This window comes from Sylvia atricapilla, chromosome 7 (assembly GCF_009819655.1).
Source record: "Sylvia atricapilla isolate bSylAtr1 chromosome 7, bSylAtr1.pri, whole genome shotgun sequence".
Taxonomy (NCBI): domain Eukaryota; kingdom Metazoa; phylum Chordata; class Aves; order Passeriformes; family Sylviidae; genus Sylvia; species Sylvia atricapilla.
The window spans coordinates 5446870-5474608 of record NC_089146.1 but is presented as its reverse complement, the minus strand read 5'-3'; the positions used below and the strand labels follow the sequence as shown (position 1 = coordinate 5474608).

At 41.1% G+C, this 27739-nt stretch overlaps 1 protein-coding gene across 2 annotated transcripts in view; it reads right to left on the bottom strand.

Moving 5' to 3' along the window:
• ADARB1 (adenosine deaminase RNA specific B1) overlaps positions 1–27739 on the bottom strand; it is a 67300-nt gene that overhangs the window by 27337 nt on the left and 12224 nt on the right. The window contains exons 1-4 of one of the 2 annotated variants that reach the window (XM_066322499.1): positions 22293–22318; positions 20512–20548; positions 11601–11675; positions 5231–6162 (exon numbers count right to left, since the gene is read on the bottom strand). In XM_066322499.1, coding sequence (XP_066178596.1) covers positions 5231–6162; positions 11601–11628 — 960 coding nt within the window. In that variant the 5' untranslated portion in view covers positions 11629–11675; positions 20512–20548; positions 22293–22318. Of the gene's footprint in view, positions 1–5230; positions 6163–11600; positions 11676–20511; positions 20549–22292; positions 22319–27739 lie in introns of those variants that run through there. The other variant, XM_066322498.1, reaches the window with a different exon arrangement.

The window sequence follows — 27739 nt, the reverse complement described above, 5'->3', positions numbered from 1 at the left end:
TCGGAGATGCAAACAATCCAGGATGAGATGGACAGAGGAAAAAAAAATCACCACCAGAAAACAGGCAGATATAGTGAAGATTTGTTGTTTCTATTTGATAACTAATTGTGTGACAACAGCTGGGCACTGAGGAATAAACACTGCCAAATGTCTATAGATGTAGTCACTAAGATTTTGGTCTTGAATAAGAGTACTCCCCCAAGAAATTAGGAGAATTATCCCTGTCTCTCAGGCAGTCTATTATATTGACAGAGTTAAGGGCATGGAAGAGAAGGGAGTAAAGCAGCACTGGGAACAAGACTTACTGCCCAGAAGACTTACTGTCCCCATCTCAAAGCCATGGACTTGAGGCTGTTCCCACAGCAAGCCCAGGCCACTGACTGGCCTAAATAGGGATCTCTCACATCACATTCTGACTCTACTGCCTTGCATAGAAATAAATATTCACTGGAACAGAAACTGAACTCATGTCTCACCTTCCCTGTGAATGCTCTAACATCTGACACACAGTTTCTCTACCCCTGCTCCTACATTAAATCATTATTCCAAGTTGAGTAATTCAAAAAAGGAAAGACCTAAAATAGCTGACTATTGGCTTAGTAAGGCATGTGAGCTCCAAGTTATTTTGGGTGTGTTGTTCCCTTCTCTGATGAAGTCACAGTGAACCCACTCCTTTTCTACACACACAGACTGCTTTTGGCTAAACACAGATGTTGCAGCAATGCTGTAGCAGAACCACCCCGATCATTCACACTTGAAAATATTCTGGAGCTGATGAAGTTCAGGCCAATCTGGAGCTGAAGGAAGACCTTGGAAGGCCATGGAGACCACCCAAGATGAATGCTGGTGATCCCCTGAACAGTGGGAAAAGCAGCAGCAATAGCTCACAGCTCTCACAGGAACTGACCCAAGAAGTCTCAGTCCTTTGTGCTCTCCTTGGACCTCCAGCCACCCTTCTCAAGTAGACATGTTCTCCCTTGGTTTGTTTTGGGTTGGATTTTTTTTTTCCTTATCTTCACAGTTTATGGCTTATCAAGGTCAACCAGATCCTTCCCTTTAACAGCGACCAGCACATACAATTCAGAGAAGCTTGCTGTTATGATTTAAAGAAACGTCTGCCTGCTTGTAAAGTCTTTCACCGCTTATGCTGATGTAGCTTGTATATTTCTTCCAATTCCACAACATATAACTCACGATATTCCTATAAATTCAGTATTATATTTTTCCCAGGTTTGAATCCATCACATTCTCCTGTGTACATTAAGCAATCCATAGCAATGAACTGCCTAGAACTCCTTGGTACCTCTCCAGAAGCAGCTTTCCCAGATCTCAAACCATGTTCATAAGTATTTGTCTCTCTTTTATATACTTGAATCACTTTTTATACTTCCCCTTGCCCTAGGTTGAAGCAGGACTAAAAAAGCACATCAAATACATGCAGTCATTCCGTACAGGTTCTCATTCCATTTCTCCTGCTCAACATTTTGTTTCAATGTCTGTCCACAACAACAGCAAGGATAAATTGAATTAGGTCAATGATTAAAAATACAGTGTCTAGTGATTTTTTCAAACTGATTTCATCTGCAGCTACACTGCTCATTTCTGTAGCTCAACTTGCTTTTTCTCACAACAGTCAAGCTTTCTAATTTAAATAATTGTATTTAAGCTTCAGTGCACAATTTCAAGTTCCAGTTCTCTGCTCACCTTGAATAATGCGTTATCTTTCCAAGTAAACAGTTTGAGGAAACAGCATTAGGAAAAAACCTCCAAATCAGCTAATAGAAGCCAACCGTAACCTGAAGAGGTGATTCCTCCAACCAGCAGGATCTCACTCTTCGATGGAAAACTTTTCCTTGAGGGACACCAGCAGCTGGGACTGCTGAAAGTTTGAAGCATATACTGGGGAATTACTGCTACCAGTATGTTCTTTTCTCAGTTTTACTCCAAAGCAGCTGGTACTGGCCTGAGAATTTCTTTTAGGAACAGCACCATGCCATCTTTGACAGAGGTGTAAGACCCCTCCAGAGAAGGCCACCAAGATGCTCCAAGAGCTGGAGCCCCTCTGCTCTGGAGACAGGCTGGGAGAGCTGGGGGTGTTCACCTGGAGGAGAGAAGGATCAAGGAAGACTTTAGGGCCCCTTCCAGTGCTGAAGGGGCTCCAAGAAAGCTGGAGAAGGGTGTCAGGCAAGGGCCTGGAGTGAAGAAGAAGCGGGAATGGCTTCCCATTGACAAAGGGCAGCATTAGATGGGATATTGGAAAGAAATTCTTCCCTTATTGGAAAGAAATTCTTCCCTGTGAGGGTGCTGAGGCCATGGCACTGAGAAGCTGTGGCTGCCCCATCCCTGGAAGTGTTCAAGGGCAGGTTGGACAGGGCTTGGAGCAACATAGCAGAATAGCAGAAGGCATCTGTGCCCATGGAAGGGAGTGGGAATAAGGTAATCTTTAAAGCTTTTTCCAACCCAAACCATTTTGTGATTCTATGATTTTTTTTTATCAGTTCACAAAGCAGAGCTAACCACAAAAATATTTTCTTTGTTCTGGAGAGGCAAGTCCCTCTAATCCAAGTGTGACAATACTGCCAACACACCCAGTGCCAAGGTGCTAAGTGCACAACTGCTGAGTTTTTAGTGGAACATTTTTACCCACTCTGAGGCACATTTTGAGTGTGTTCCTGAGTTTAACTCACTTTCCCAGCACAGAGATGTTCCTCACTGCAGGGAGCCCTTCTTCACCCCTGACAACAGACCAAGCTGTGAGCAAACTGACCAGCTTGAACTGAACCACAGGATCAGTACCTCAATAACCCCCTGTACAGACCATAAGAATATTCTCACACCCATTTCACAACAATCAGTTTTTGATTGCAGCAACCCTTCTTCTGTACCATCTGATACTTTGCACATGGGTTTCTGTATTTAACTCTGTTTGAGGCACCTGCAGCTCTTGGGAGATCTAGTGGGGTCACAGGTAGACATCCAGCCATACTCATGACCACCACCATCACAGGGAATATCTCTCCTCTCAACTCCATTCTTCTCACCACAAATGAGCTACAGGCAGGTTTGGACTTGCCACCCAGGCAGTCAACTTCAACATCTTCACTGGCACAACCACACTGCATTTCTTTTATTTATACCCTAAGCACTTGGTATTTGATTTTTTCCTCCCCTCACATATTTCTAGCTTTCATTTTTTTCCAACTCTATCAACATTTAATTTTGTCCACTGGCTGTATCAAATCCTATCCTCATTTACATCATTCCTGCACTCTCCAGCTTTTGTGATTTCACCCATTTTAAGATTATCTCTGAATTTAACACTTTTTACACCGTAAACAATGTCTAAAATAATCAAACATCTCACAGACTTCTAAAAAAAGATAAACCAAGCAGGACTTGAAAACACCACAAGTGCTTAAATCATTAAATACACAGCAGACCAAAATCACTAATATTTAAAAGACCTAATGTCATTCCAATAACAGCTAATTATAATTCAAGGCAAAGCAACACAGTAAAGTGCTTCATGACATCCTGATGACAAGCTGATCAAAAGCCCCTGAAAAAAAATTACTTGAAATCAGATCTAAATAAGGCAGCACCCATGTAACAACTTGCCAGTTCAGTTTGGGTTTTTCACACTTCCCTCTTCCAGTTCCAGCTTTTACCATTTTACTGATGCAAGAACTAACAACACGTGAATTCTAGCAGTGAAAGTTCTGGTGTCTGGGGTCAAAATTACTTTTAAAAGCAGAGAATGCAATCTGAAACCACTGAATCTACTGAAAAAATTGTAACTACCCAAAACAGCATGATTCTGGAATGGAAAATGAAGGAAGCATTTATCAGTGACACAGTAATTGTGCAACATTAAAATGAAACCATATAGGAAGATCTCATATGCATTTTAGATCTTTTGTGGAAAAAAAATTTATATTTTTTGTGAAATATATTTTGTGGAAAAAAAAGAAGTACTTAAAATAGTCACATCTACTTACACTCTTTGACCTCACATTATCAAATCAGAACAGCATGTTAGAATTTTAATGAAATCTAGAACAATGGTTTTGAGACAGAAAAGGTCAAAGCTTTGAAATTCTCATAATATACAGAAAGTCCCAAAAGAATTCACTGAGAAATATTTTATTTTAGATGGGCATATAATATCATTAAAAAAAACCAAGAGATGCAGTAGAAAGACAGTAGGCAAAGAATTATTAGTGTAGTTAGACTGGGAAGAAACAAGAAAATAGGGGAGAAATTTTCTGCATTAAAAAAAAATTAAAATTACTCCATTCTAGTGACTTCAAATATCTGATCTGTGTCCAGTATGTTGGATACTTTCCCTAGTTCATTAACTATTTGATTTAAATTATTTCTCAGCCAGATATACATGCCTAAGTAACTTTCATATGCATAATAATTCATTTGCCTAGAGCACAACCCTTCGTATGATAGCCCTTTAACCACACATCTTGTATACATGCACATGGGAATGTGTTCACACCCTGGAAATCAGTAGCAGTTGCAACAGCCTCATTTAATCTGACCTTGACTTGCAACAATTTCTGATTGCAGGAAAGAATGATTCTTATCTGCTAAAAACTGTTGTATCATGTAACTTGACTTAAAGCATAATTCTCACTTGGAACTCCATCTAAGTCTTGCTGTCTAAGATGAGCAAGATGTGATTCAATCTTTCCCCAGCACAAACCCTAATTCATGCTGGCACTGGTGCTCTCTTACACAACATGATCGAGGCTGAAAACATCAGAAACAAAGCCTCTTCTCTGCGCAAGAGACTACAAATTGTCACAAGCTGTAACTGTATAAATCACCTAATATATATGTACATACACATACTTTATATATATAGACACACACATATCTATAGAAGCAGAAATGCTGCTCATACTGATTCAACACACATGACTTGACTCCCTTTGGTCATTACCCAAAGCCATCCACAACGCCCAAAGGGTTTCTCACCTGTGGCATCAGAAACAAAGCCTCTTCTCTGTGCAAGAGAATACAAACTGTCAGAAGCTCTGACTGTCTAAACCACCTAATACATACATACATACACATATATATTATTTTATATATATAAATATACAGACACACATTATCTAGAGAAGCAGAAATGCTGCTCATACTGATTCAACATACGTGACTTGATTCCCCTTGGTCATTACCCAAAGCCATCCACAACGCCCAAAGGGTTTCTCACCTGTGGCAGGTGTAACTGGAGCCCCTCGCTGGGGATGGGCTGCCGAGATGGAGTCTGGTCCAGCTGCATGTTAAACAGGGATGCCAGGGCTGACTGAGCAGCCCGAGCTTTGGCCAACTTTTTATTCCTCCCCGAGCCTTCAAAAGTCTGACCGTCTACGGCCACAGCCATGACAAAGTTTTTGGCGTGGCTCTCCCCGCTCTCCGAGAGGAACTCGTACTTGAGCCCCGGGCGCAGCTCGTTGAGGATCATGACGGGGTTCTTCCCGCTGGCCGTGGGGTAGGGGGAGGGTGGGGGCAGGGGAGACTGGGAAAGGCTGCTGGCCACGGCGGACGATGGCAATCCGTAGTCCCCGCCGGAGCCGAAGGACCCATCCCCATTGGAGCCCAGGTAAAAGGAAGCGTCAGAAGGGACCGGCGTCTCGAAGCCGTTGAAAAGGGTGTCGGGGAAATCGGCTTGGTCGGACGTGAAGTCCGTGTTGACCGACAGAGTCCTGCCCATGGCCAGGTGGGCCTCCGAGGCATTGGGGAACTGGACGAAGGAGCGCAGAGCCTTTTCGGCAGCCTGAAGCTTGGCCTTCTTCTTTGTCGGGCCAGAGCCCTCAAACACCTGCCCATTGACCTCCACTGCCATCACAAACATGGGGGCGTGCACCGGCCCCGTCTGGGAGAGGAGCTTGTACTGTAAACCGGGTTTAATCTCGTTAAGCTGCATCAGGGCGTTCTTTGGCAGAACGGGGCCGGGCATTTTCTTCCTCTTCTTGGGGCGAAATTTGGCGTGGCCATTGTTGCCCTCCTCCAAAGGTCTCTTCCTGCTGCTGCTGCCACCGCCGTTGGAGAGCGGGGTGCCCTCCCCGGGCCCCTGCCCGGCGCTGTCCTTGGGGGGAACGTTGTCCACATTGCGGTTCTCTTTAATGTCGGTGCTGCTCGAACCTGCGGTGCCCAGAAAGAGTAACTTACAATGCCTTCGGTGCAGGATCTTGTAAATGCAAAATTTATAGATTCCTTTATCTCTCTTTGTAACTGGTTAAGTGATGCGTGCTCACAGGTTAAATATTTTTGCAATACTAGTGGAGATGATAATGTAACACAACCTCTCGATAATTCAAGAAATATAAATTTTCAAACCATACACTTGATACAACTGCACAGCAAAAAAATCACTACAACTTTTTACTTTCCATTTTAATTATGCTGCAACAAAACTTTCACTTGTAAGTTATATTTAGCCTCAAAAATGCCTTCAATCAACAATATAAGCTAGAACATATGCTCACAAAACAACTACCACTAGTAAAGTAAAAATGAATGCTAAAGACCATCAACTCTGAGCCAGATATTTAATTCTATTTTATTATCAGTTCAGTCATGTTACTTTTTTCCCTGCAGTGATTTTAGTTGCTTAAATTGAAAAACTACATAAATAAAACCTCCGTTGAGAGCAATAAAAAATTAAGCAGCTCTTTGGTAGGTACCATGACTGAAGAGTGTTTGAATGGTTTTGTTTCTCTTTAGCTATTCCATATTTTTAAAATTCAGCGCTTTTTCATACCTTTTCTAAACATTAATTTCACCTCATCCCAATTTTCTCAGGAACTACAGCTGCCCACTGTGCCAGCAGGACCACGAGACTACCTATTTCCACACAGCCTTCTATTAAAAACAAACTCTTATTGATCATTTACAAGCATAATTCCTTGTCAAGAAAATTGCTGTCATGGAGTTACGAACCCAAAAATCACTAGAGATCCTCTCTAAGGCTATGCAGAATAGAAGTGTGACAAAAGCTGTACACTCACAGTAATAATATTTTAATGGGAGGGCAGGGAAGACAATATAATATTAATTTAATGATTTGTTTTCAAAAATATAAGTTGGGGCAATATGTCAGAGCTATATATAAGGAATTAAATTAACTTTAAAGTTCAAAGACCTCATTTTCACCCTGATAAAGAAACTAAGGAAATCAACTATTTGTGCTGTCTGCTGGCATTTATGAACACAAAGGACATGACAAATCAAGTATATTGAACTCTCCTGTTCCAAAACTTCAATGCATCTGTATTACATCCACACCAATCCAAAGCACTAAATGGTCATTGAAATTAGAACAAACCACTCTTTTAGAGGGACAAATTCCAGTCACTCTTTCAGTCTTCCCTAAGAATCCCCTACCATGCACACATCACTTTGCCCAGGTTACAAAGCTGATGGAATAGTTACTAAATTTTCATTTATAACATCCTCCAGCAAAAGCTCGATAGGTTACTCCTTTCGGTGCTCGAAGAGAAAAAAAGGGAGGGGGAAAAAAGATCAAAAGAAAAAGCCAAAGTAGAACACATTTCATTAATTCACAGCAGCACAACAAAGAATTGTACAGTACTGATCATGCAATTTAGTCAGCCAAATTCAGTCAAGAATCAAAATTCTGAAGCATTTCACTGCTAGAAATCTGCTAGATTTAATCAGGTATCTATTTTTTAGCTCAAACATAGAAGGCTATAGGGTCACAACTGTTAATATTGTGTTCATTAATATATTCTTTATCAAAATATACATTTATGGTGGAAGAATCTAATGACAATGGAGGAAATTTTTAAACCTTTCCTTACAGTGAGTTTCTTACATCTCATCATTTCTGGAACACTGCTCTTACTGTTTTGGCACCAGGTATTTGTTATCAACCACCAAGCCTTTCAGGCTAGACAGAAATCACTGAGTTAACACTTCATTAATGGTCTCTGGGTTTATTTATTTTTATATGAAACCACTACCAGTGCCTGTGGAAACCACGGAAGGAAAATAGGAGTTGAACAGACTCCAACTGAACATTAAAAAGAAAAACCTTTACATATAAGCACGGCAGCTGGAGGAACTCCTTCATCAGGTAGGGTTAAAAATGTCCTGACAGAGAGGGGGGACTTGTAGGGAGCAGGAAATAAACTTGCAGGCTTACCTTGTCTCATTAAGAGAGAAAGGAAGAAAACTACTCCTTGCCTGAGAGCTACTAGGCTCTGTTAGCTTTGGAGAATCTGCAGGGTGGAAGAAACTTGGAGAGAAAGAAGGTAGGGAGCTGATCCCAAGTCAAACCAAGAGACCAGGAAAGGAGGTGACTGTGGAGCTGATGCAAATCCAAGTTCGTGATGGAAAAGGAAAGACTTTCTGTACAAACCAAAAGGACCTGTGCTTGTTTCAATCCACAGCGTTGCTGGACTGCAAGGAAAGGTCCCTCCATCTTAGATTGAAGGTAAAGGTGTGCTTTTGGTTCTTTTTAGCCTGTCCAACCCAGCAGTGCTGAGGACCTCTAATTACCTGAGGGCTTGAGAAAATGAGTCAAAACACAACCTGTTCAAGTCAGAGATGTCACCTCTAATCCTGTCCATGTTCACACACGGAGTGACTCCTCCAGCCCAGTCTCTCCCTGGATGCCTTCTCCAGGCATGCCACCCTTCCAGGGAAGTTAGTAATGGCCCTCCTGGCTCTTCCTCACCTTGCCCAGTTCCCCACATATGACAGGGCCACCAACAGACCCCAGGAGAAGGTATCACACCAGCATAAGCACACAGTGACCCTCCCCAGGGCAGCCTTGCAGCTCTGAGCTCTCCTAGAGATCATGGCAAAGAGCCACATGCGCTTTTTTCCCTTAAAAAAAAAAAAAAAAAAAAAAAAAAAAAAAAAAAAAAAAAAAAAAAAAAAAGTTTTCTAATGGTTTTTAAAGATCCTAAAATCCACGCCATCCATGATGTCCTGTGCAAGGTGCTTCACCACTTCATTACAAATCGAATGAAAACGTCTCCCACTGCTTTCTTGGATCCTCCACTCACTACAACATATACTGGGGTTTTTTTTGCTATTTCTTAAAGTTCACTATTTCTTCTTCCCCCCCAGATTTTGTCTTACAAACCCAAGAACACCTGAAGCAGGAAAAAGGTATGGGCAATTTTTCACACCGGTAAGAAAGTAAATCTTTTGTCTGGACGTGCTGGTTTAGTTTTGGGTTTATTCCCTGCAATTAAAAAGCATCTGCCATTAAGATGCTTTATCCATTGGAGACCTTCCATTACCTGCTTGCTGAGAGACAACACTCACCCTGCTCTGTCTGATCTGACACTATTAATTATATTTAGATGACTCTTAGATGAACCAAAAGATGGTTCTAGCTACCCCTTATACTGCTGCTCTCATTTAGAGGCCCAGGGAAATTCTAAATAAGTAATTTTCTTTCATTTAAAAACAAGCAGAAAAAACCACATGCTCTCTTCAGAGCATCTTTTAGGAAAAGGAGCAAAAAGATGAAAGAGAAAGGTCAGGAGAGTCACATGCTTATGTTCCAAGTGTTCAGAGTGCTGCAGACACACCAGCCATGCAAACCAACAGAAAACAAATCAAAACATGCTAAATAATCATCTCTTTCCCCAGACAGCCTCTCTATGACCAAAAGATAAAGAAAGAAAACACTAAAATTTGAAATCTGAAACACTGTTTTCTCAGGGATATTAAATTATTAATGTTAGACATCATCTGTCTTATATTTCATCTGAACCAAAAAAAAAAAAATCTTAATTCTGGCTTCTGCAGAGGAAGTCTTGTTATGCAACCACAGGCTACAAAGACTGCATAGCCCACCCTCCTTTAAGAACCTTTTCCCAACAGCAGTTACATAAAAGAATAAAAAATTGAAGAAGCAGCTTCCAATATGACACTTCACAATTGTAAGAGGTATAAAAGTAAAGAGAGATAAGAAGTTAAAAAAAGTATCCCTGCACAAATCAAAGTGAAGAGCTTAAGAATTTAAACTTGGATTTCTGGCCCTCCCAAATGAGATGATTTAACATTTCTAGTTCATGATATTTGCGTGGGCACATGAAGGAAATTCATCTTGCACTTTACATGAACTGGCCTCAGCCAAGGTTCTGACATCTCAAAAGTGAAGTTATACAAATGCATTGTATAACTCCCTCAACAGTTCCAGAGAGCCAAGCTCTTGACAAAGTAATAAATTCCTTGAATGGTTTCCCATATTGATGCACTAAGACACAAAAACACCCAGAAGCAGACAAAAATTTTGTGTTTTTCTTAATGACACAGAATTAAAGAACGCCCCTATAAAGAGATGATATTTCTCCAGCTCAGGAAGGCAGCTTCTACTCATGCTCAGCTATACCATTATTGAGAAAAAAGATGATTTATCAAAAAATTATGAGAATTATCCAATTACACTTTCTGAAGGCCTCCATAGGGAATTCATCTTTATAAACAGTTAAAATATCCCTTTGAAGTAATTTCTTATATATCAAGGGCAAGAAAATTATACCAAGCATATTGCAGTTGAGTTCACTGTTCCACTAAAGAAAAAAAAAAGATTAATTCTATTTCAGGTAACATTTTTTTGCTTTGGTTTTGGGTTTTTTGGGCTGGGTGAAGGGGAGGATGCTGTTTTTGGGTTTGACTGGTTTATTTTAACACAACGGTCTAAATTCTACATATCCCTCTAAGATTTTTCTGCAACTCCCCCAGACTGAACTACAACTCTTCTCCTCCAAAGCCATTACTGGGCTTTGTCACCTTTTCCAGATGCACTCTTTAGCAACTGTCACTTGGGAGAAAAAGAAGCACATTTATTATAACATAATGTACAATTGTTTAGGCACAGCACAGCAGCAACGGAACAATTCTCTGAGTGACAAAAAAAAGACAGGTAAAAGGCAAATAACAGTAAAAATATTTTAGAATGGTTCAGTGAGAATACTTCCCTCAGAGTTTACTGGATCTTAATTATACCCCAGAGTTAGCAGTCTCATACACTTGGCTGCATTAAGTACACATCAAGATGATCACTTTATTAGACTATATTTTGTGCTTTAAAATCACTTGAATAATTCAGTAGCTCAGGGTTGGGACAATCAGCATCTAAACAGAATCATCAGCCCACGTCAGACCTGCACAAAGCTTTTTCAGGTCCTCCTTTGCTTTTTCCTTTTTCCTTTTCTGCTCTCCCTCCTTTACATTATACTCTTCAACTCCATCCCCTTAATTTCACCCCTCACTCCTTACTGGTACTTGGGATGGGCACTACTGATATTATCCCTCCCTTCTCCACTGCTGGTTCAAGACAGGGATATATTTTGATTATTCACCTGCTGGAAATAAAATATAAGGTATAAAGCATAATACCGAAGGTATAACTACATTAGCACATTTAAAACACTGTTAATGCAAAAGCTCCAATTCACTCTTCTTCACTGCAATTTGAAGTATTTTCATCTTTGTATCTGAAGTTTCTTTGCAGTCACCCCTGTGCTTGGGAAAAAAAAAAATTACTTTCAGGAACTATAACAGAGCTTATTACTATGTAAATAAACACATCTTACTCATGTTTTCTTCATCGTCTACATCCATTGTGAAATATCTTGGCTGGTTTCTTGGCTGGCAGAGACGGCTTCTTTCTAGAAAACAGGGAGGGGGATATTTAGGCTTTAAGGTACCTACTTGTTAGATAAAGTTTTAAACATCCTTTAAAAGCAGCAGCTTGGGCCCTGGCTTGGCATTGGGCTGTTTGGGTAAATACTGACCAAAGATCCCTCCTAAAACTGAGATGTTCATCAGTGACTCAAAGGTGCAGCCTCAATCTGCCAAAGGTAAGAGTAGGACAATGAGGTCTCTCCACAGTCTCCTCCAGGCTGAACAAGCCAAGTGCTCTCAGCTGCTCCTCCTATGGCTTCCCCTCCTTTCACTTTCTTCACAGCCTCCTTTGGACAACCTCTAATAGCTTCATGTCTTTTTTATATTTATATATAGACCTGTCCCTAGGACTCACAGTGAGGCCATGCCAGCCCAGAGCAATGGACAATCTCCTCCCTTGCCCTTGCTGTGCCTCATGTCCCTCCTGGCTGCCAGGGGACTGCTGACTCCCACTCAACTTGCCATCAAACAGGACCCCCACAGGTCCCTTTCTGTAGCACAGCTCCTCATTCCTCTCGTGTCCTGGTCTATACACACAGCCAGGGCTGCCCTACCCCAGGTACAGAATCCAGCACATGTTCTTGTTGTTAAACTTCTTATGGTTGGTGACTGCCCAGCCCTCAAATTCACTGAGGTCTCTCTGTAGAGTCCCTCTGCCCTCAAGGGAGTCAACAGCTCCTTCCAATTTGGTATCTGCAGCAAACTTACTTAGCATTCCTTTGATTCCTGCCTCCAGGCTGTTTATGAGGACGTTGAAGAGCACAGGGACAAGGACAGAGCCCTGTGGAACCCCACTGGTGACTGAACACACACCTGATGTCACCTCATCTACTTATAACTCCTTGTGCCCACCCCTTGAGACAGTTTGCATTACACAATTTCAGCACACTCCACTCTAACAAGAGGAAATTAGTTGACAGTAATCAACAAGACTTGTAAATATTTATCACCTTAATTAGCACATCACACTGGCTCCAGTTATTCTTGCAGCACCACTTTGTACTCAGAGACAAAAGGACTTGAGCAATTCCTGGTTTAACTTCTACCAAGGTGATAAGTGAGCTCCCTGAGCCAAGCTAGAAGTGAACAGGGCTGTAGAGCTGCCCCACACTGGCACAGCATGGATAAACCCTCCTGAGGAGCTGGGTTATCAGCCTGGGCTCAGCACCTCACCCCACAGCCTGAAGGAGAGAAAAGGCAAACTCCTGTCTGCTAAAAGCAGAGGCAAACAGAAACTCTACTTGCATAATGCTTTTTAAAAATAATTTCAGTAACTGTGCTAAAATAGATTCTGAAAACATCAAAGAAGATAAACAGCCAAGGACAGTTGACAGAAGAGCCCTAAGGCACCTAAGAGATGCAATCCAGTGTGAATGCAGCCAAATGACACTAAGCTCTCTGTTTTAAGCTTTAACCATATGTGATTAAGAGTTAGACTACTCTTGGCACATAAAGAATGGTCACCTTTTTTCCTAATCCTTTCTTTATAAAAAAATGCACGAGTACAGTTAGCAGCATTCAGTTCCTCCCTCCAGTGCCCACAACTGCACCAGCAGATCACTCTGCTAAAAAACATAAGAGCTATAGAACAACTGACTTCAAGACCTTCAAGATCAAGTCCACCCTTTGAAGACAAGCATGTCCACTTGAACCAAAGCATGAAATGTCATGTCTATTGGTTTCCTGAGCAATTCCAGGGATGCTGATTCCACCACTTCTCAAGGCAGCCTGCTAATGCTGCCTTACTCTAAGCACATCACTACAAGACTTGTGTGTGTTTTACACAAGAAACCGATTTCCATTACAACTAATTTCTAACAACCACCTACTTCAAATCAAAAATACCTGGAATAGAATGGATCAGATATTTTAACAGTATGAAATGTTGTGGATACCCCAACCCCAGCACTGTTCAAAGCCAGGCTGGACAAGGCCTTGAGCAACCTGCAACTCAGCCCACAGTTGGGACTGGATGATCTGTAAGGTCCATTCCAATCCCTGAACATTCCATGATTCTGTGAATAATGTGTGGGAGACAGTACTGAATTGGGCAGAGAGAATCAATACAGTACTCTGTGTACACATCTATCTTCCCAACTTCCTCCCACTGTAATCCATGGAATTTTTTTCCACCTAGCTTTCAAAGATAGAGGACTTGAAAATGAAGAAAAAAAGTGTTATCAAATCCTTCCATATAAAATAGGACCTATGTATGCCCTCAGAAAGAGAGGGGAGATTTTTTCACAAAATGGACTCTAAGCCCAGGCTGCTCTCTACGAAAAAAGCTTCCTCTCTCACCAAGGCATGCTTGATGACTTCTGAAATGATTAGTGATCCAGTTATGCCACTTAGAAGAAGGAAAAGCATTTCTGGCTTCTTTGACCGTCCAAACTTTAATTCAAACAGAAAAACTGCATTAATAAACACATTCTCTGCCTGTAAATAACCCCTTTAGCAAGTTATTTAGATCCAAGAACATCCCAGGTCTTACAGACATGAACACTCCACAAGAGGCTGGGTAATGGTCAGTGGCATCTGAGCAAGGACACCTTCCAAAAGGACTTCACTGAAGCTGTGCATCTGCCTTGGGCACCATGATGAACTCCTGAGTTTTGTTCCTAAAATCCTGCTATGGGATAAGGGACACAACTACAGTAACATTCTCAGCACTGGAAAAAACTATTTGGGGAAAAAATTGTAAGAGTAAAGGAAAAAGCTTAACTGCTGTTCAAAGGTTTCAAAAGCAGCAGTAAGGAATAACTGCCATAAATACAAAGTGATTTGGGTCAGTGCATTTACAGCAAGTTCTGTGTGGAATGGGGCTCTGGCAGAAGCCATTTCCATGGATACAGGGACTGTTTTTCTCTCAGGTATACTGATAATATAAATTGAGAGTTTGACTGCACTATGCTGGTGTAGCAGAGGGCAGTTTTTTTGTTCATAAAACAGAGTAACAAACCTCCACCCAGCTCCTACCTAAATTCACCAACTGAAGCCAAGGGATTCTGCATAGCAGCATACTCTGAAATGTTCTGACTACAAAAACCTTTCTTTTCCTAGGTGCATCAAAAGCCAGCCATATCAAACAGGAAAACAGTACCTAAATGAATGCTAATTTAAGTGGAGCCAGGAAAAAGTACACTTTTAATCCGCTCCTGGTTTTTAAGTCTTTAATTCCTGTAGAGTAATTCCAAAGATAGGAAGAACATCGGAAGTACTTAAAAAGTACTTGGCAGCAGCCAACACAACAGAACTTGCTTTTATTTCCACAGGAAATAGAGATTTTTAGGTAAATGTTAGCTATAGCAAGTACACACCACATGAGGACTTAAGATAACCCGCACTTCTTCAGTTTGAATATCCTAGGTATTGACTGCATGCAATAAAGAGTTGTGAAAGACCCTAAAAGTTACCTTGGTTTGTTCTCATTACTGAGGGAAAACCTAAGTATGTCTTGAAAGGGAAATTTAACAGCTAACAACACATTCAGCAAATGGCATATTCACAAAAAATCCCATTAACCTGACAAATGACACAGAACTATCAGAAAACAGTGCAAGTCAGAAAGCTGCAGTTTTAGAGAAGTTTCCTGTTTGCTATGAAGTCCTCTACTTCCAAACTTTTAAAGTCAAGTGAAATAAAACATTGGGAAATAGATCTCGCTCAAAGTATTTCTGACAAACTGGATTCCTCGTGAATCCAAAGTGCAAACACTGAAGCTGCACTTGGCAAAGAGGTTCAAACCTCACCTGAAAACTACATTTACAACACCACCACCCCTCCATTGACTCTTCTGTTCCAGCATTTCAGTGCAGCAGTTAAAGCCCTACCTTTCCTCTCAGATCGCTTCATCCTCCTGCGTTTGCGGTGCAGTCGGGCCGTGCTGCAGAGGTTCCCCACAGCCACGGCTTCGTGTGATGCCATGCACCCCCTGCCACCTGGGCCACCCCCTCACCTCCTCCCAAAGCAGCAGCAAGGTATTCCCAAGAGGAAGGTTATGCCTGTGCTTCCTCTGCCCAGCCCCTGGAACCCTGGAGTGCACTGATGCACAGTCCAGTGAACAAAGATGAGGGAAGGATGCAGCTCACCCTTACTGCCAGAGGCACATGCGACAATTAACCCTTGGTCACACAGAAGGGGCAAGGAAGGACAGTTCTCTTGGAAGGACTAGAGCAAAGACATCCCCCGCTGCCAGGTGTGGAAAGGCACAATTAATTTTATTTTGCTACTAATAAAGGAAGGCAACTCTTCAGTCTTGTAGCTCAGAAACAAGGAAAGACATAAGCAAGGAAATATTTATACAGCCTAGTGCATGAAACAAGATGCTTTCAGCATCCTCTAGAACGGTTTCTCATGTTCCCATTTCATACACTGCTTCAAAAGGCACAAAATGCATTTGGAAATAGCAGGAATACATAAATATGCCAATCTCAAATATATTTTAGCCACAGATTTTTCATATAAGGGCTTCTATCAGGCCTGACCAATAGGCCTTCCACTGTCAACATCACCTATGGTATCTTCCAGCCTTCTCATAAACTGAAAAGTAACATGTGACACTATGGGATAATGTGGTATCACCCTTTTTCCCCATTTGAGTGACCAATAAACATATGTCGATCCTGTAGATTGCACAGATCATCAACACAGCTGAGGGTTGCAGCTATCCTTTAATCCTGCCCTCAGATTAAACCTCAGAGGACAAAAAAGCACTTTCCAGCAGGGAATGCCTGCAGGGACAAGCTCCACAGGTTTCTTCAGTCTGTTTACTACAGAGATGAGAATTCTCTGACCAGTCACCTCCAGCTGCTCTCAAACCTTTATTTCTCAGTTCGTCAGGAACACAGCACATAACTGAATCTAGATCTCTGGTAGATGACTTACACCATCATATTCTGACAACTATCCAGGCTGGCATGTTTTTAAAAACACTGCCACTGGGCATGTTAAATTAGCAGTGCTTCACTAACCAAACCAACATGCTCAAGCTCACCACTGGAACTGGGCTGATGTGCTAGCAAGGAGCTCTACCTGCTGGCACTCATTCCCCAGATCCCAGGTAACAGCTTTTATATCTCCAGACTGTGATGGAAAGCAGAAACTGAGTGGCTGGGATTATTTTGGTCTGAAACCTAAGCACTAAAAGCTTCAAACTCCCCCACTTCAAAGGAACTGATGTTCTACTTCAGCATCCATGATATTAGACACTACTTCTCTGAAAATGAAGAAAGAGCAACAGGATCATTTGAGCTCAGTCAAGACAATTGAGAAAGAAGAACTAACCATGGAGGAACAAGCCATCAAAAGTCACCCCAGGACAATACAATAGCCATGCCACAGTCACATGTTCACCACCAAGAAGCTCAGGAGGAAATGAGTCCCATCTAAAAGCATCTCCCCAAACTAGTGCTGTGCCCAATTTGATGTGCTGTTCTGCACACTAATTAACAGTTTCAAGCCAAGTTTCAGATTTCAACACACAATAAGCTGTGTGACAGATCAAGGACATGGAGGGTGAGGTATCTACATCTACACAGCTTTGAAGGAACAGCAACACTGACAAAGAGAGAAAGGAAAAAAACACCCACCCTTAGAGGGATGAGAATTTATTTTGCATCTCAGAGAAAACAGCACAGTTGGTAAAATGTGAAGAGCAGCCTGTGCAACTACTGAGCTCTTTACCACAGTCCCTTCAGCTGCTCACATTTTTACTACCTTGTTCTCAGCACAGCCAAGAAAGAGATACATAACAAGCTGTACTTCTCATTCTTTCTGGAAGAATAGTAGCTCTATCAGCTATCTGAAGTCAAAAGTGATTTTGCTTTTAATAGTTACTTTATCTGCCTTAACTTGTCAGAGATTTGATTCACAAAAGTTGGTGTAAAGACTGAAAAGAGATTTCTTCAGCTCACCTCTGTAGCCCTTCCCTCCAAAGCAGCACCTAATTCTCCCAACCTCTGCTCCCCACGGCAGTGACTCTGGGGTATGACACTCAGGAAGGAGGCCTGAGACAAGACCTTGAAGGACAGTTTTGAAGAGAGAAAAGGCTCTCTAAAATCTGATTATTTAAAGAACATACACAGTGCACTTGTGAGAGAAACTTGGTGACCCGTTGCAGGTGTAACATTAACAATAGTTTTAGGAAGTAAAAGATATCATAAAATCAAATCACAGAGCAGTGTTTGAGTTGGAAAGGACCTTAAAGCTCATCTCTTTCCAGTCCCTGCAATGGGCAGGGACACCTTCCACTAGACCAGGCTGCTCCAAGCCCTGTTCAACCTGCTCTTGAATAATTCCAGCAATGGGGCAGCCTCAGGTTCTCTGGGCCTCACCACCCTCACAGAGAACAATTTCCTTTTCACTTCTAATCTCAATCTCTTCTTTTAGAGTTTAAAACTATTTCCTCTTCTTTTACCCATATCTGTCCACATGAAAAGTCACTCTCCCTCTTTTTTCTAAGCCCCTTTTAGGTACTGGAAGTTTACAACAAGGCCTCCCAGAGCCTTGTCTTGTCTTCTCCAGGCTGAACAACCCTACAATAACCAACCTGTAATATGTATGAAGTTCAATACTCAGTATCCTTAAATATATTATTATGTCTACATGATTAGACAAAAGCAGGTTGAAAACTAAGTGGAAGAAAGTAAATGCTGCACACACAGAACAAAACTATGGCATTCAATGTTAATGTGTGTGCTGGAAGCAGTAAATCCCATAACATCCTGTATGTCAGATTTGACACCCACTGAGGCATCAAGGAGAAAACGAGCTGTCTTCTCTCCAAAGAAAAAGCAGTTCCCAGGTGGAATTTGGGAACTACTCAACTCCAATACTCCCATTTCACCTGCATTACTGAAGCAGGAATGCAGAGACATACACAACTCAAACATATTCCATCCAAACCCGAGAGGTAAACTAACCCAGGTGAGATCAGAAGCACCACAGCAAAACTGATGGAAAACTTCAGCATCTCCTCAATTCTCCCCTCTGCCATCTAGTCCAGTGGAACAAAGCCAGTCTATTATTTTCCATGGATTTATGGCTTGTGATAGATGAAGTTTTGTGATGAAGGATTTGTGAGCCCAACTTAGAAACCCTGCAGCTGTGGCATGTCTGGTCCCTTCCCATCAAGTTTCCTGGCAGCAAGAGGCTCCAGGCCATGCTGCAGCTCCTATTTTACATATATATAAAGCATATTTATAGACATCACATATCATAAGATAAATTTTTAAACATACATCACAAAAAAATCTCTATGCACCAAAACATCTTTGAAAACCTCATTTACTTATAGATTTGGCCCCTATTATCAGCTTGCTTTATATACTCTTTGAAAAAATACTCATGCACTGTATTTTGTAAGCACTTTTAAAGGGGTTTTTTTTTATTTTTTGCTCCAACATGCAATTGGGTATTTTTCAAGCACAAGGACAACATTATGGGCCAACAGCAGTTTTCCTTTTAGTTTTGTGTACTTCAGCAAGAACAAATATAAATTAGCATCAACTGCTAGAATTAGTAGGGGCTAAACTACAGCCTGAGAAGCTGCTCTGCACAGCAAATTCCAGATCCAGAGCTGCTGGCTGCATATTGGGAACCCCAAGAGCTCTGATATATATCTCACACCCAAGTTTATTGGTCGGCTTTGAGTCTATTCCCCACCTGATTAAATCCATTCCAACAGCACCATCTGCTGTTACACAAATAATTGAAGTTACATCCATTGTTCCCTCGACCAAGGAAGTTTAGAGCTCTGCTCCCAACTAGAAATAACTTCAGATGTTTGCACATTTATTCCTTTGTCTCTAACCTTCTTACCAGATTACGGTTAGGACTGAACATCTTATTTTTAACTTTTTTTTTTTTTTTTTTCTGAAGGATTCCTCAAGCTGTGCCAAGGGAAATATAGGTTGGATATCAGGAAAAAGTTTTTTACAGAAAGAGTGATAAAGTATTGGGATGGTCTGCCCAGGGACGTGGTGGAGTCACCAACCCTGGATGTGGTTAAAGAAAGACTGGATGTGGTACTCGGTGCCATGGTTTAGTTGAGGTGTTGGGGCTGGGATGGACTCAATGATCTTGAATTATCTCTTCCAACCTTGTCATTCTGTGTGTGAAATACCTGTAGCTGTCCTAAATGTACTTATGATGTGCTACCAAGGCAAAAGGAGTAACTATTCAGAGAGAAAAACTGAGCAGTCTTACTCCCAGCAAGTAATATTACTATTTTCAACATCATTTAAAAGATAAATGATACAGCTATCCACAGCTAAGGAAAATAACAGCTAATTGGAAGAAAAATCTAAAATAGCTTTAAAGGAGGTTCAAAGAGACCCAGATATCTTGAAGCTATTTCATAAAAAGAAGAAAAAAAGAGTCATAGAGGTAGGCTTAGGGTTGGGATTAGGAGACAGACATGCAAATTGGGCTTATTTCCTCTTTTCCACCGAAGTCAGTTATTAAGCTTTGCTCAAACACTCTGCAGACTCTCAAGTCCTACACACCAGCTCTGCCTATTTACTTTATTAACATTCATTGGATACAAATCTGCACCCACAACAGTAACTAAGTTTTTGTAGTATCAACCTGATACCCTTAGATATTTCTAACCAATATCCTTGCTATTTTCAAGCTGCTGATTCGATAAATGTGAAGGGATTTCAATTCCAAACACAAATAAAAGTTATGGGTAAAACAATAAAGTACTAAATAAGTGTTCAAATACATTAAGATGAAGTCTCTTCTCCTCCAAGTTGAGCCAAATGCATCAATCAGAAAACAGAGAATCCTGCTCCGTGTTTGCAAATATAGTGTGCTTACCTTTTTAACTATTGGAGACACATGCTGAATCTGCAACCTGCAAGAAGAGGAAATCCAGTCAATTGCTTGGTTCTTTAAAAATTCGTGCATTACAAATGGCAACTCCTGACCTTACAAAGGACAAATTTCTGATTCTCTAAAAATAAATAGTCCATACTACAGATACACAGTTGCAGAGCCAAGTCTTTTGTAACTCTAGCAAAAACCATTCTGGATATCCTGGTAGAAAAAAAAAATTATTAAAAAGAAGAATTAATGAAGACTCAAGGTGGTTAATACTGGGTGGTCAAAAGAAGCATCCCTAAGGTAAAAGCAGTTATGTAGCAGAACTCAACCTGCACCTTCTAGGAGAGAGTGTCAGCGAAAATGCAGTAAATAATGGTTTAAAACCAAAATAAACATCTGTTCTACCACAGCCAACTTAACTCTGGATTTGCCTTCAGGATCTCATCTTGTTAGATTTTTTTTTTTTAATTTAGATCTTCAGTTCTTATTTTTAGGGATTGATTTTAATCCCTAAATATATATATATCCCTGATATAAAAGGCCCCTAATATAACAAACCCCTTTCCAAACACCACTTTCTTGACCCCACTGACATCAGACTGCATTCTCCTGCAAAAGAGGAAAATCCCTCAACTACCAGCAGTGGAGGGGAAAACAACTGGCAAATGTAGGGTAAAGCACACAAACCCCATTTTTAAGGTCTCTTCCAACCCAAACATTCTACTGACTCTGATTCTAAGGAGGATACAGGATAACAGACATGCTGTGAGTAATTTTATTTTCATGAATAGGCACAGATGTTGGATCACAAACAGACAGCTTTAATTTACCAGACAACCTCCTAGTTCTTAAAAAATACTGATGGGGCCTTACCAGTGTGAAGAGAAGACTAAAATCACAAGCACAGAGCCCACAAGAGGGTGCTGGTACCCTGCAGAAACCTGCACTGAATTCGAGTTACACAGAGCACAGCTACACAACACAACCCCATGGCTGCACATCTCGGGTCTTAAACTAGTTTGGTCAAAAAGGGACACAATATTTCAAGTCCATAAACTAGCATGTTGCATTGATTCCATCCCAGCTTTTCTTTAAGGTATTTCAATTTCCCAACACGTCATGGTGATATTTTCCAATAAAAATAATAAGATTAATGTAGATACTATATTGGTCTCAGCATAAAGCAGGAAAACTGCCCGGAATACTGAGTTCAGGGTCAAAGCCCCAACCTAGTGTTCCCATATCCACAAAAAAACCTGCCACATTCTTGGAATATGAGCTGTAAATTAGGCATGATGTGAAAAATCCCGTATTTGTGGCAACAACCACCAAAAATGTGTTTTACAAACAAGGTTTTGATAATTCTCTGACTATGTGAGCATTGCTTAAAGTTACAATTAATCCTGAGAAAACACACTGCTAATAGTTTTAAACCAAGTTTTTATATTAGTACATCCTTGAGTTAATTTACATTTCACATTATCTTCCTTATACGCAACATTACTCCAGTCAATAATTCCCTAACAAATTAAAAACAACCCATGAAAATTGAGGCTTTAAATTTACCACTGACTACCAGAAGTCCTTACATACTGACAGCTGCAGTGAGTTTTACAGAGAAAGAACCAGCCAGGGTTAAGAACTAGGGGGGAGTAAAGCTTATCTTAGTCACTCTTTTTGTTACACTGTGAGCAGTAAAGACAGGTAGAGGGAAAACTGAGATTTGTAACACCTTAAACAAGTAAAATCTCTAAATAGCAAAGAAAGAGAAATACCTTTTCTGTTATAAAAGCCAGGAACAAAGCTCTGATCTTCAGCATGTCCTACCTGTCTCTGTCCAGTGGCAAATGGCTATTTTGGGGCTTGTTCAAGTCACGACATTTCTCCAACACCTTCTGTAGAAAGAGCCTGCCAGAAGGGGCTCCTCAAGGAGCTCAGCATTTTGCCACAGCATCTCCATGTTGTCACGTTGCAAAAAATTCAATTCTTTTCCCTTACTAGTGAGTAAGCGAAATTCTTTTCCCTTACTAGTGAGTTAATTTACCCAAAAAAGTTCAGAAACATGTCCATGATTCCTCCCAGGGCAGCAAAGGCTATTTGAAAATCATCTGAAGAACACAACATGTTTGCTGTAGGAAGATCTTCAAATATTAACTTTTTTTAAGATCAGCTGAAAATATTTCAAGGCAATGAGAACCAAAACAGACATCTGAGGTGCCACTTCAAGACATAAAGCAGAATAAACCACCCAAACACAAGGCAGCAACCTGGAGGCACTCACCACTCAGCACCAGTCCTATGGTCAGAATAAAAACCCCACCACTTAAAACCTTTCTGCATTTACTTTCCTATTTATTTTACTTTTCAGGTGTTGAAAAATAATCTGTTGAGGCATCTCAACTGCTGATGCATGACAAAAGCCACAGGTATGGTAAATCCAGTGCTGTTGAAGAGTTAGGGTTGGAAGGGCTCTTAGAGCTCATCTCAGTACAACATCCTGCCATGGGCAGGAACACCTTCCACTAGAGTCCAGGATACTTCAAGCCATGTCCAACTTCTTGAACTTCCAGGAACAGGGCAGCTACAGCTTGTCTGGGAAACCTGTACCAGGGCCTCACCACCCTCCCAGGGAAGAATTTCCTCCTAACACCTGATCTAAAATCTCTCCTCTCTTACTTTAAAACCATTCCCCCCCTGTCCTATCACTGTGCAAAAGTCACTCAGGGAATGTGAGAAAGATGCTTTTAAGCAAGACTTTGCTCCTGACTCCAGAAAACAATGTGAGGCTCCACCTAAAGATATGAGTTTAAGAAGTGCTTGGGCAGTGCTCTCAGGCACATGATGGGATTCTTGGGGTGTCCTGTGAAGGGCCAGGAGTCAGACTCCATGATCCTTGTCAGTCCCTTCCAAATCAGGATATTCTGTGATTGTGACATGACTTGTTTTTTCATACACCAAGTCATGAGCCTCCTCCATAAATTATAAACAAGTTCAACAGCACAATTACAGACCTGGGTTTTCCTCTGAAAACATTTTCCATCTAAATATGAAGAAACAATTTGACATCTATGATGTACTTACTTCAGTTTATCAGTCCGAATTAAAGAAATAATACCCCAAATCCAACCCACACTCCCTTACAGCCCTTTTGAACTGCTCATTTAAAATTCTCAAGTAAATTAAGAAAGACTAGCAAATGAGCCCCATAATGGAAAAAAAAAAGTTTATGAAATCAAAAAAAAAAGTTTACGAAAAAAAGGACCTATATGTTGCAATTGGAAAAAGAAGTACAGTTTATCCATGATACAAACTGTCAAATGCTTCCTCTTCCCTTGATATAAAACAAACTCTTTTTGAACTTACAAACAGGTACTTTTTATACACAAGACACTGAAACAAAGTTCACTGACATTTCAAAAGCTATGAAAATTCAGTAGCTATTAAGCAACAGGAATCTATGGATTAAAAAAAAAAAAAAAAAAAAAAAAGTAGAGAATGCTACTCCATCAAGTAATACCCAAGCTTTTACTGCAGGAATCAAAAACTATATTCATCATTTATCCTAGAACACGCAACGATCAAAAAAAAGTTAAGGAAGAAACACAGTAAATTATTTTTCAAACATTCTCTCACCAAAAACAGTTTCACATATTTGCACAGTATCAGCAACAAACTCCTCACTTCTAACTTTTAATTTTGCCATCTCCTATGTTTGAAAAATTATATTCACCGCTGTACTAGTACATTTGGCATCCTAAAGCCTAAATACAAAAGTTTGATACTGAAATAACATTGTTTCAAAATCAAAAGTTTTAATGCCACTCCTCTTTTTACAGGATAGGCCCATGTATAAGAGCAGTTACCTTAGAAGAAAACGTGATTGAAGCCAAAGGAATTATTAACATGAGCAAAATTACCATACATGTCTTCAGGGGAGCTTAGGCTTTAATCTTCTTGTTGATGATTTCACTATAGCTAGTGTTTAAACATTTACATTACTTGATTAGCTGCTTTAAACATTAGTCAAACCAAAACAGCCCAACAATGCAACCTCCAGACTACGCAGCAGCTTTTAAATGGCAACAGAATTTAAGAAGTCAAGAAGTCAATTTAAGAAGTTGTAATTTCTCTGGTTGGTATTACTACAGCTAAAAAAGAAAAAGAAGTTGTTTTTTTACTACAGACAGATTATGGACAAGAATACAGAAGCAGCAGAGAAAGGACAACCCACCCATCCCACCACACTGACCAATTCTGACACTGGAAGATGTCCCACTTTTGGAGCACATGTTGCTGCACCAACTGATAAAACTACTGAAAGCTCTTCTCAATGCTACACTGATCAACCAGGGTTTTCAGCTCAATACATTAAAAAAAACCCACAAACCTGTAAAACTTCCATCAAGCTTGCTCTACCTATATGCAGCACCTACTATGAGAATGCAAATCTTTCTTCCTTTGAACAGCAGTGGTATTTTCCAGCCTTCACAACAAGGCAGACTTGATTATTTTCAGTCCTATTCCTACCCTAGGGCAAAGATTAGATACATGTGAACACTGTACTTAGCATTAATCTTCAGAAAAATGCCTCAGAAATCAATGTTTAATAAAAGATGCCAAATAATTATCACTCAGTTTAAGAGTGTTCAAAACCATGAGATTATGTAGTGCATTAAGGATGTACGAGTATCTTCTCTGGCTGTTACCATGGGAAGTCACTCTCCACAGTCCTTAAATGAAGTTTATTGTTTAGGAGTGCCAGAACAAGGCACTTCATTCCCTCTGCTTTCAAAGACAGGTTGGGATGGCTGTGCTGCTGCCTCCAGCCTCCTGGTGTAACAAGAGATTGCTGACAAAGCTGGGAGACAGACAGGGAATTAGCTGGGATGAAGGGTGCATACTAAGCCATGTCTGCTGGGATACACCCATCACTGGGAGCTCCCAGACCATGCCTACAGCCTCAAGGACCATTGTGATTTATTCCTGGATTTAAAAGAACACTGAGAGAGGCCAAGTGTTACCTCTCAGCACCTGACAGAAGACAAGTGACATGACAGAGATTTAAACCACTCCTCCTGCTGAAAAGATCCAAGAGGCAGAGACACACCCACACACAAATAAATCACTGCAGGAAAAAACACCTTATGCAGCCCAGACAACAAATTTCTTCCATTTTGTTGATAAGAGGCAACTTGACTGCAGTATTGCCACAAGATGATGATAAAACAGCAGAAGAGGGTGCTGCAACTTCAGGAAAAAGAGTTCACCAAGGTAAAACTTACAAGCTGGAAACAAGGCTTAACACAGTCACCAATTGTGCACATTTCACAGTTTCAGAATCGTTTGGGTTGGAAGAGACCTTACAGACCATCTTGTTCCAACCCCTGTCACCAGTAGTGGACATATTCCAGGGCAAGGACATCTTCCACTATCCCAGGTTGCTCCAAGCTCTGTCCAACGTGGCCTTGGACACTTCGAGGGATGGGGCAGCCACAGCTTCTCTGGGTGACCTGTGACAGGGCCTTCATCACTCTCAAAGCCAAGAATTTCTTCCCAATATCCCATCTAATGCTGCCCTTTGTCAATGGAAAGCCATGCCCTCTTCTTCACTCCAGACCTCTGCCTGAAGCCCTTCTGCAGCTTTCTTGGAGCCCCATCAGCACTGGAAGGGGCTCTAAGGTCTCCCCAGAGTCTTCTCCATGTGCACACCCCCAGCTCTCCCAGCCAGGCTCCAGAGGAGAGGGGCTCCAGCCCTTGGAGCATCTTCCAAGGCCTCCTCTGGACCCACTCCAACAGGCCCATGTCTTTGTTCTGCTGAGAACCTCAAACCTGGACACAGTACTCCATGTGGAGTCCCATGATGGCAGAGGGGGAATTTTGGGCTTATCCTCTGACTTCCAATGCCAACCTTTCTCCACCAGCCTGCAGCTCACCAATAGCTTCTCCCCCATGGGAGATACAGCACAAGCTGCATCTGCTGTGCACTAAATACCAGAAAACACAGGCTACACGAACTACGCCAGGGGGGAAAAATATATAAAAAAAAAAAACATGGATTGCACAAGTGCACCCAAAGCCAGAGCACCCACCAACAGCCTTTTTACCAAGCTTAATATTATTTTTAAAATATATGTTATGCATGTAACGTAGAAGAGCTTTGGAGCTCTTTATTCCTTGAGCTTCAACTTGCACCTTACAGGAACTCCATGCACAGGGAAGTTAAAAGACTGTGAAAGAAACCTGAATCACACTGTTTTCCCAACAAAGGATTGCATTAGTTAGCAAATATGTTTCCAGGTCAGCTGTTTTCTTGCTGCTTCTCTATGGATAACAATTTTGTGCTTTGGGCAGAGCTGGAGATCACAGAGGAGTGATGCAGGGATAGGACTAGATCACAGCAAGGACTCTGGAAACATAGTGGCTCTCACCCCACCACATCCAACAAGGAAAATACACTAAGTGTCCCAGTGCAGCAGGGAGCCAAAAAACCAGTAACTGCATCTTAAATTGAGTTTTCTTTTCCACAGAGGCCCCCTCTGAAGCTGTCCCAGAGAGGGAGCATAGCAGCAGCAAGCTAAACTAGAAGTACCCTATGTTTGTGACTCAAGTCTCACTGACTGTCTGTATTTCCATAGTGGTGATTTCCAGGATTTTGACATCTGTCTCATCCCTACAATGTTTTAGGAAGAACAAGCTGCTGGACTTCTAAGAATACGAAAGTGTTACATTTCATTTTTACAGTCACATTTCTGCTTTTCTCCAACTAAAATATGAGCATATTTGAAAAACTTCAAGCTAACTTTTGATGCACCTTGACTTCCCGCCAGTCTTCTGAGATCCTGGAAGCCTTCTTCAGGATCTGGCATGCAAGTGGCTGTCATGAATCTCTCTAACTAAAGACTGCTTCAAAATCCCATTTCCAGAGCAGTTTCTTGAATTATTCAATATCAAGTCACTGTGTGTGAAAGAAACAAAAAAAACCCAAAACAACAACAACAAAAAAAACCACCACCACCAAAAAACCAACAAAAAACCAAAACGAACACAAAAAAAGAAAAGAAACCAAACACAGAAAACAACACACCACCAACCACACTTATGGTGTAAATTCGGAGTGCCATCACCACTCAGGTGTGTGGGCAGAGTGTTTGCCATCACAGAATATTAGACATTTTTCAGCCACGTTGTGCAGAAACGGGGCATACCACCTTCATATGCAAGA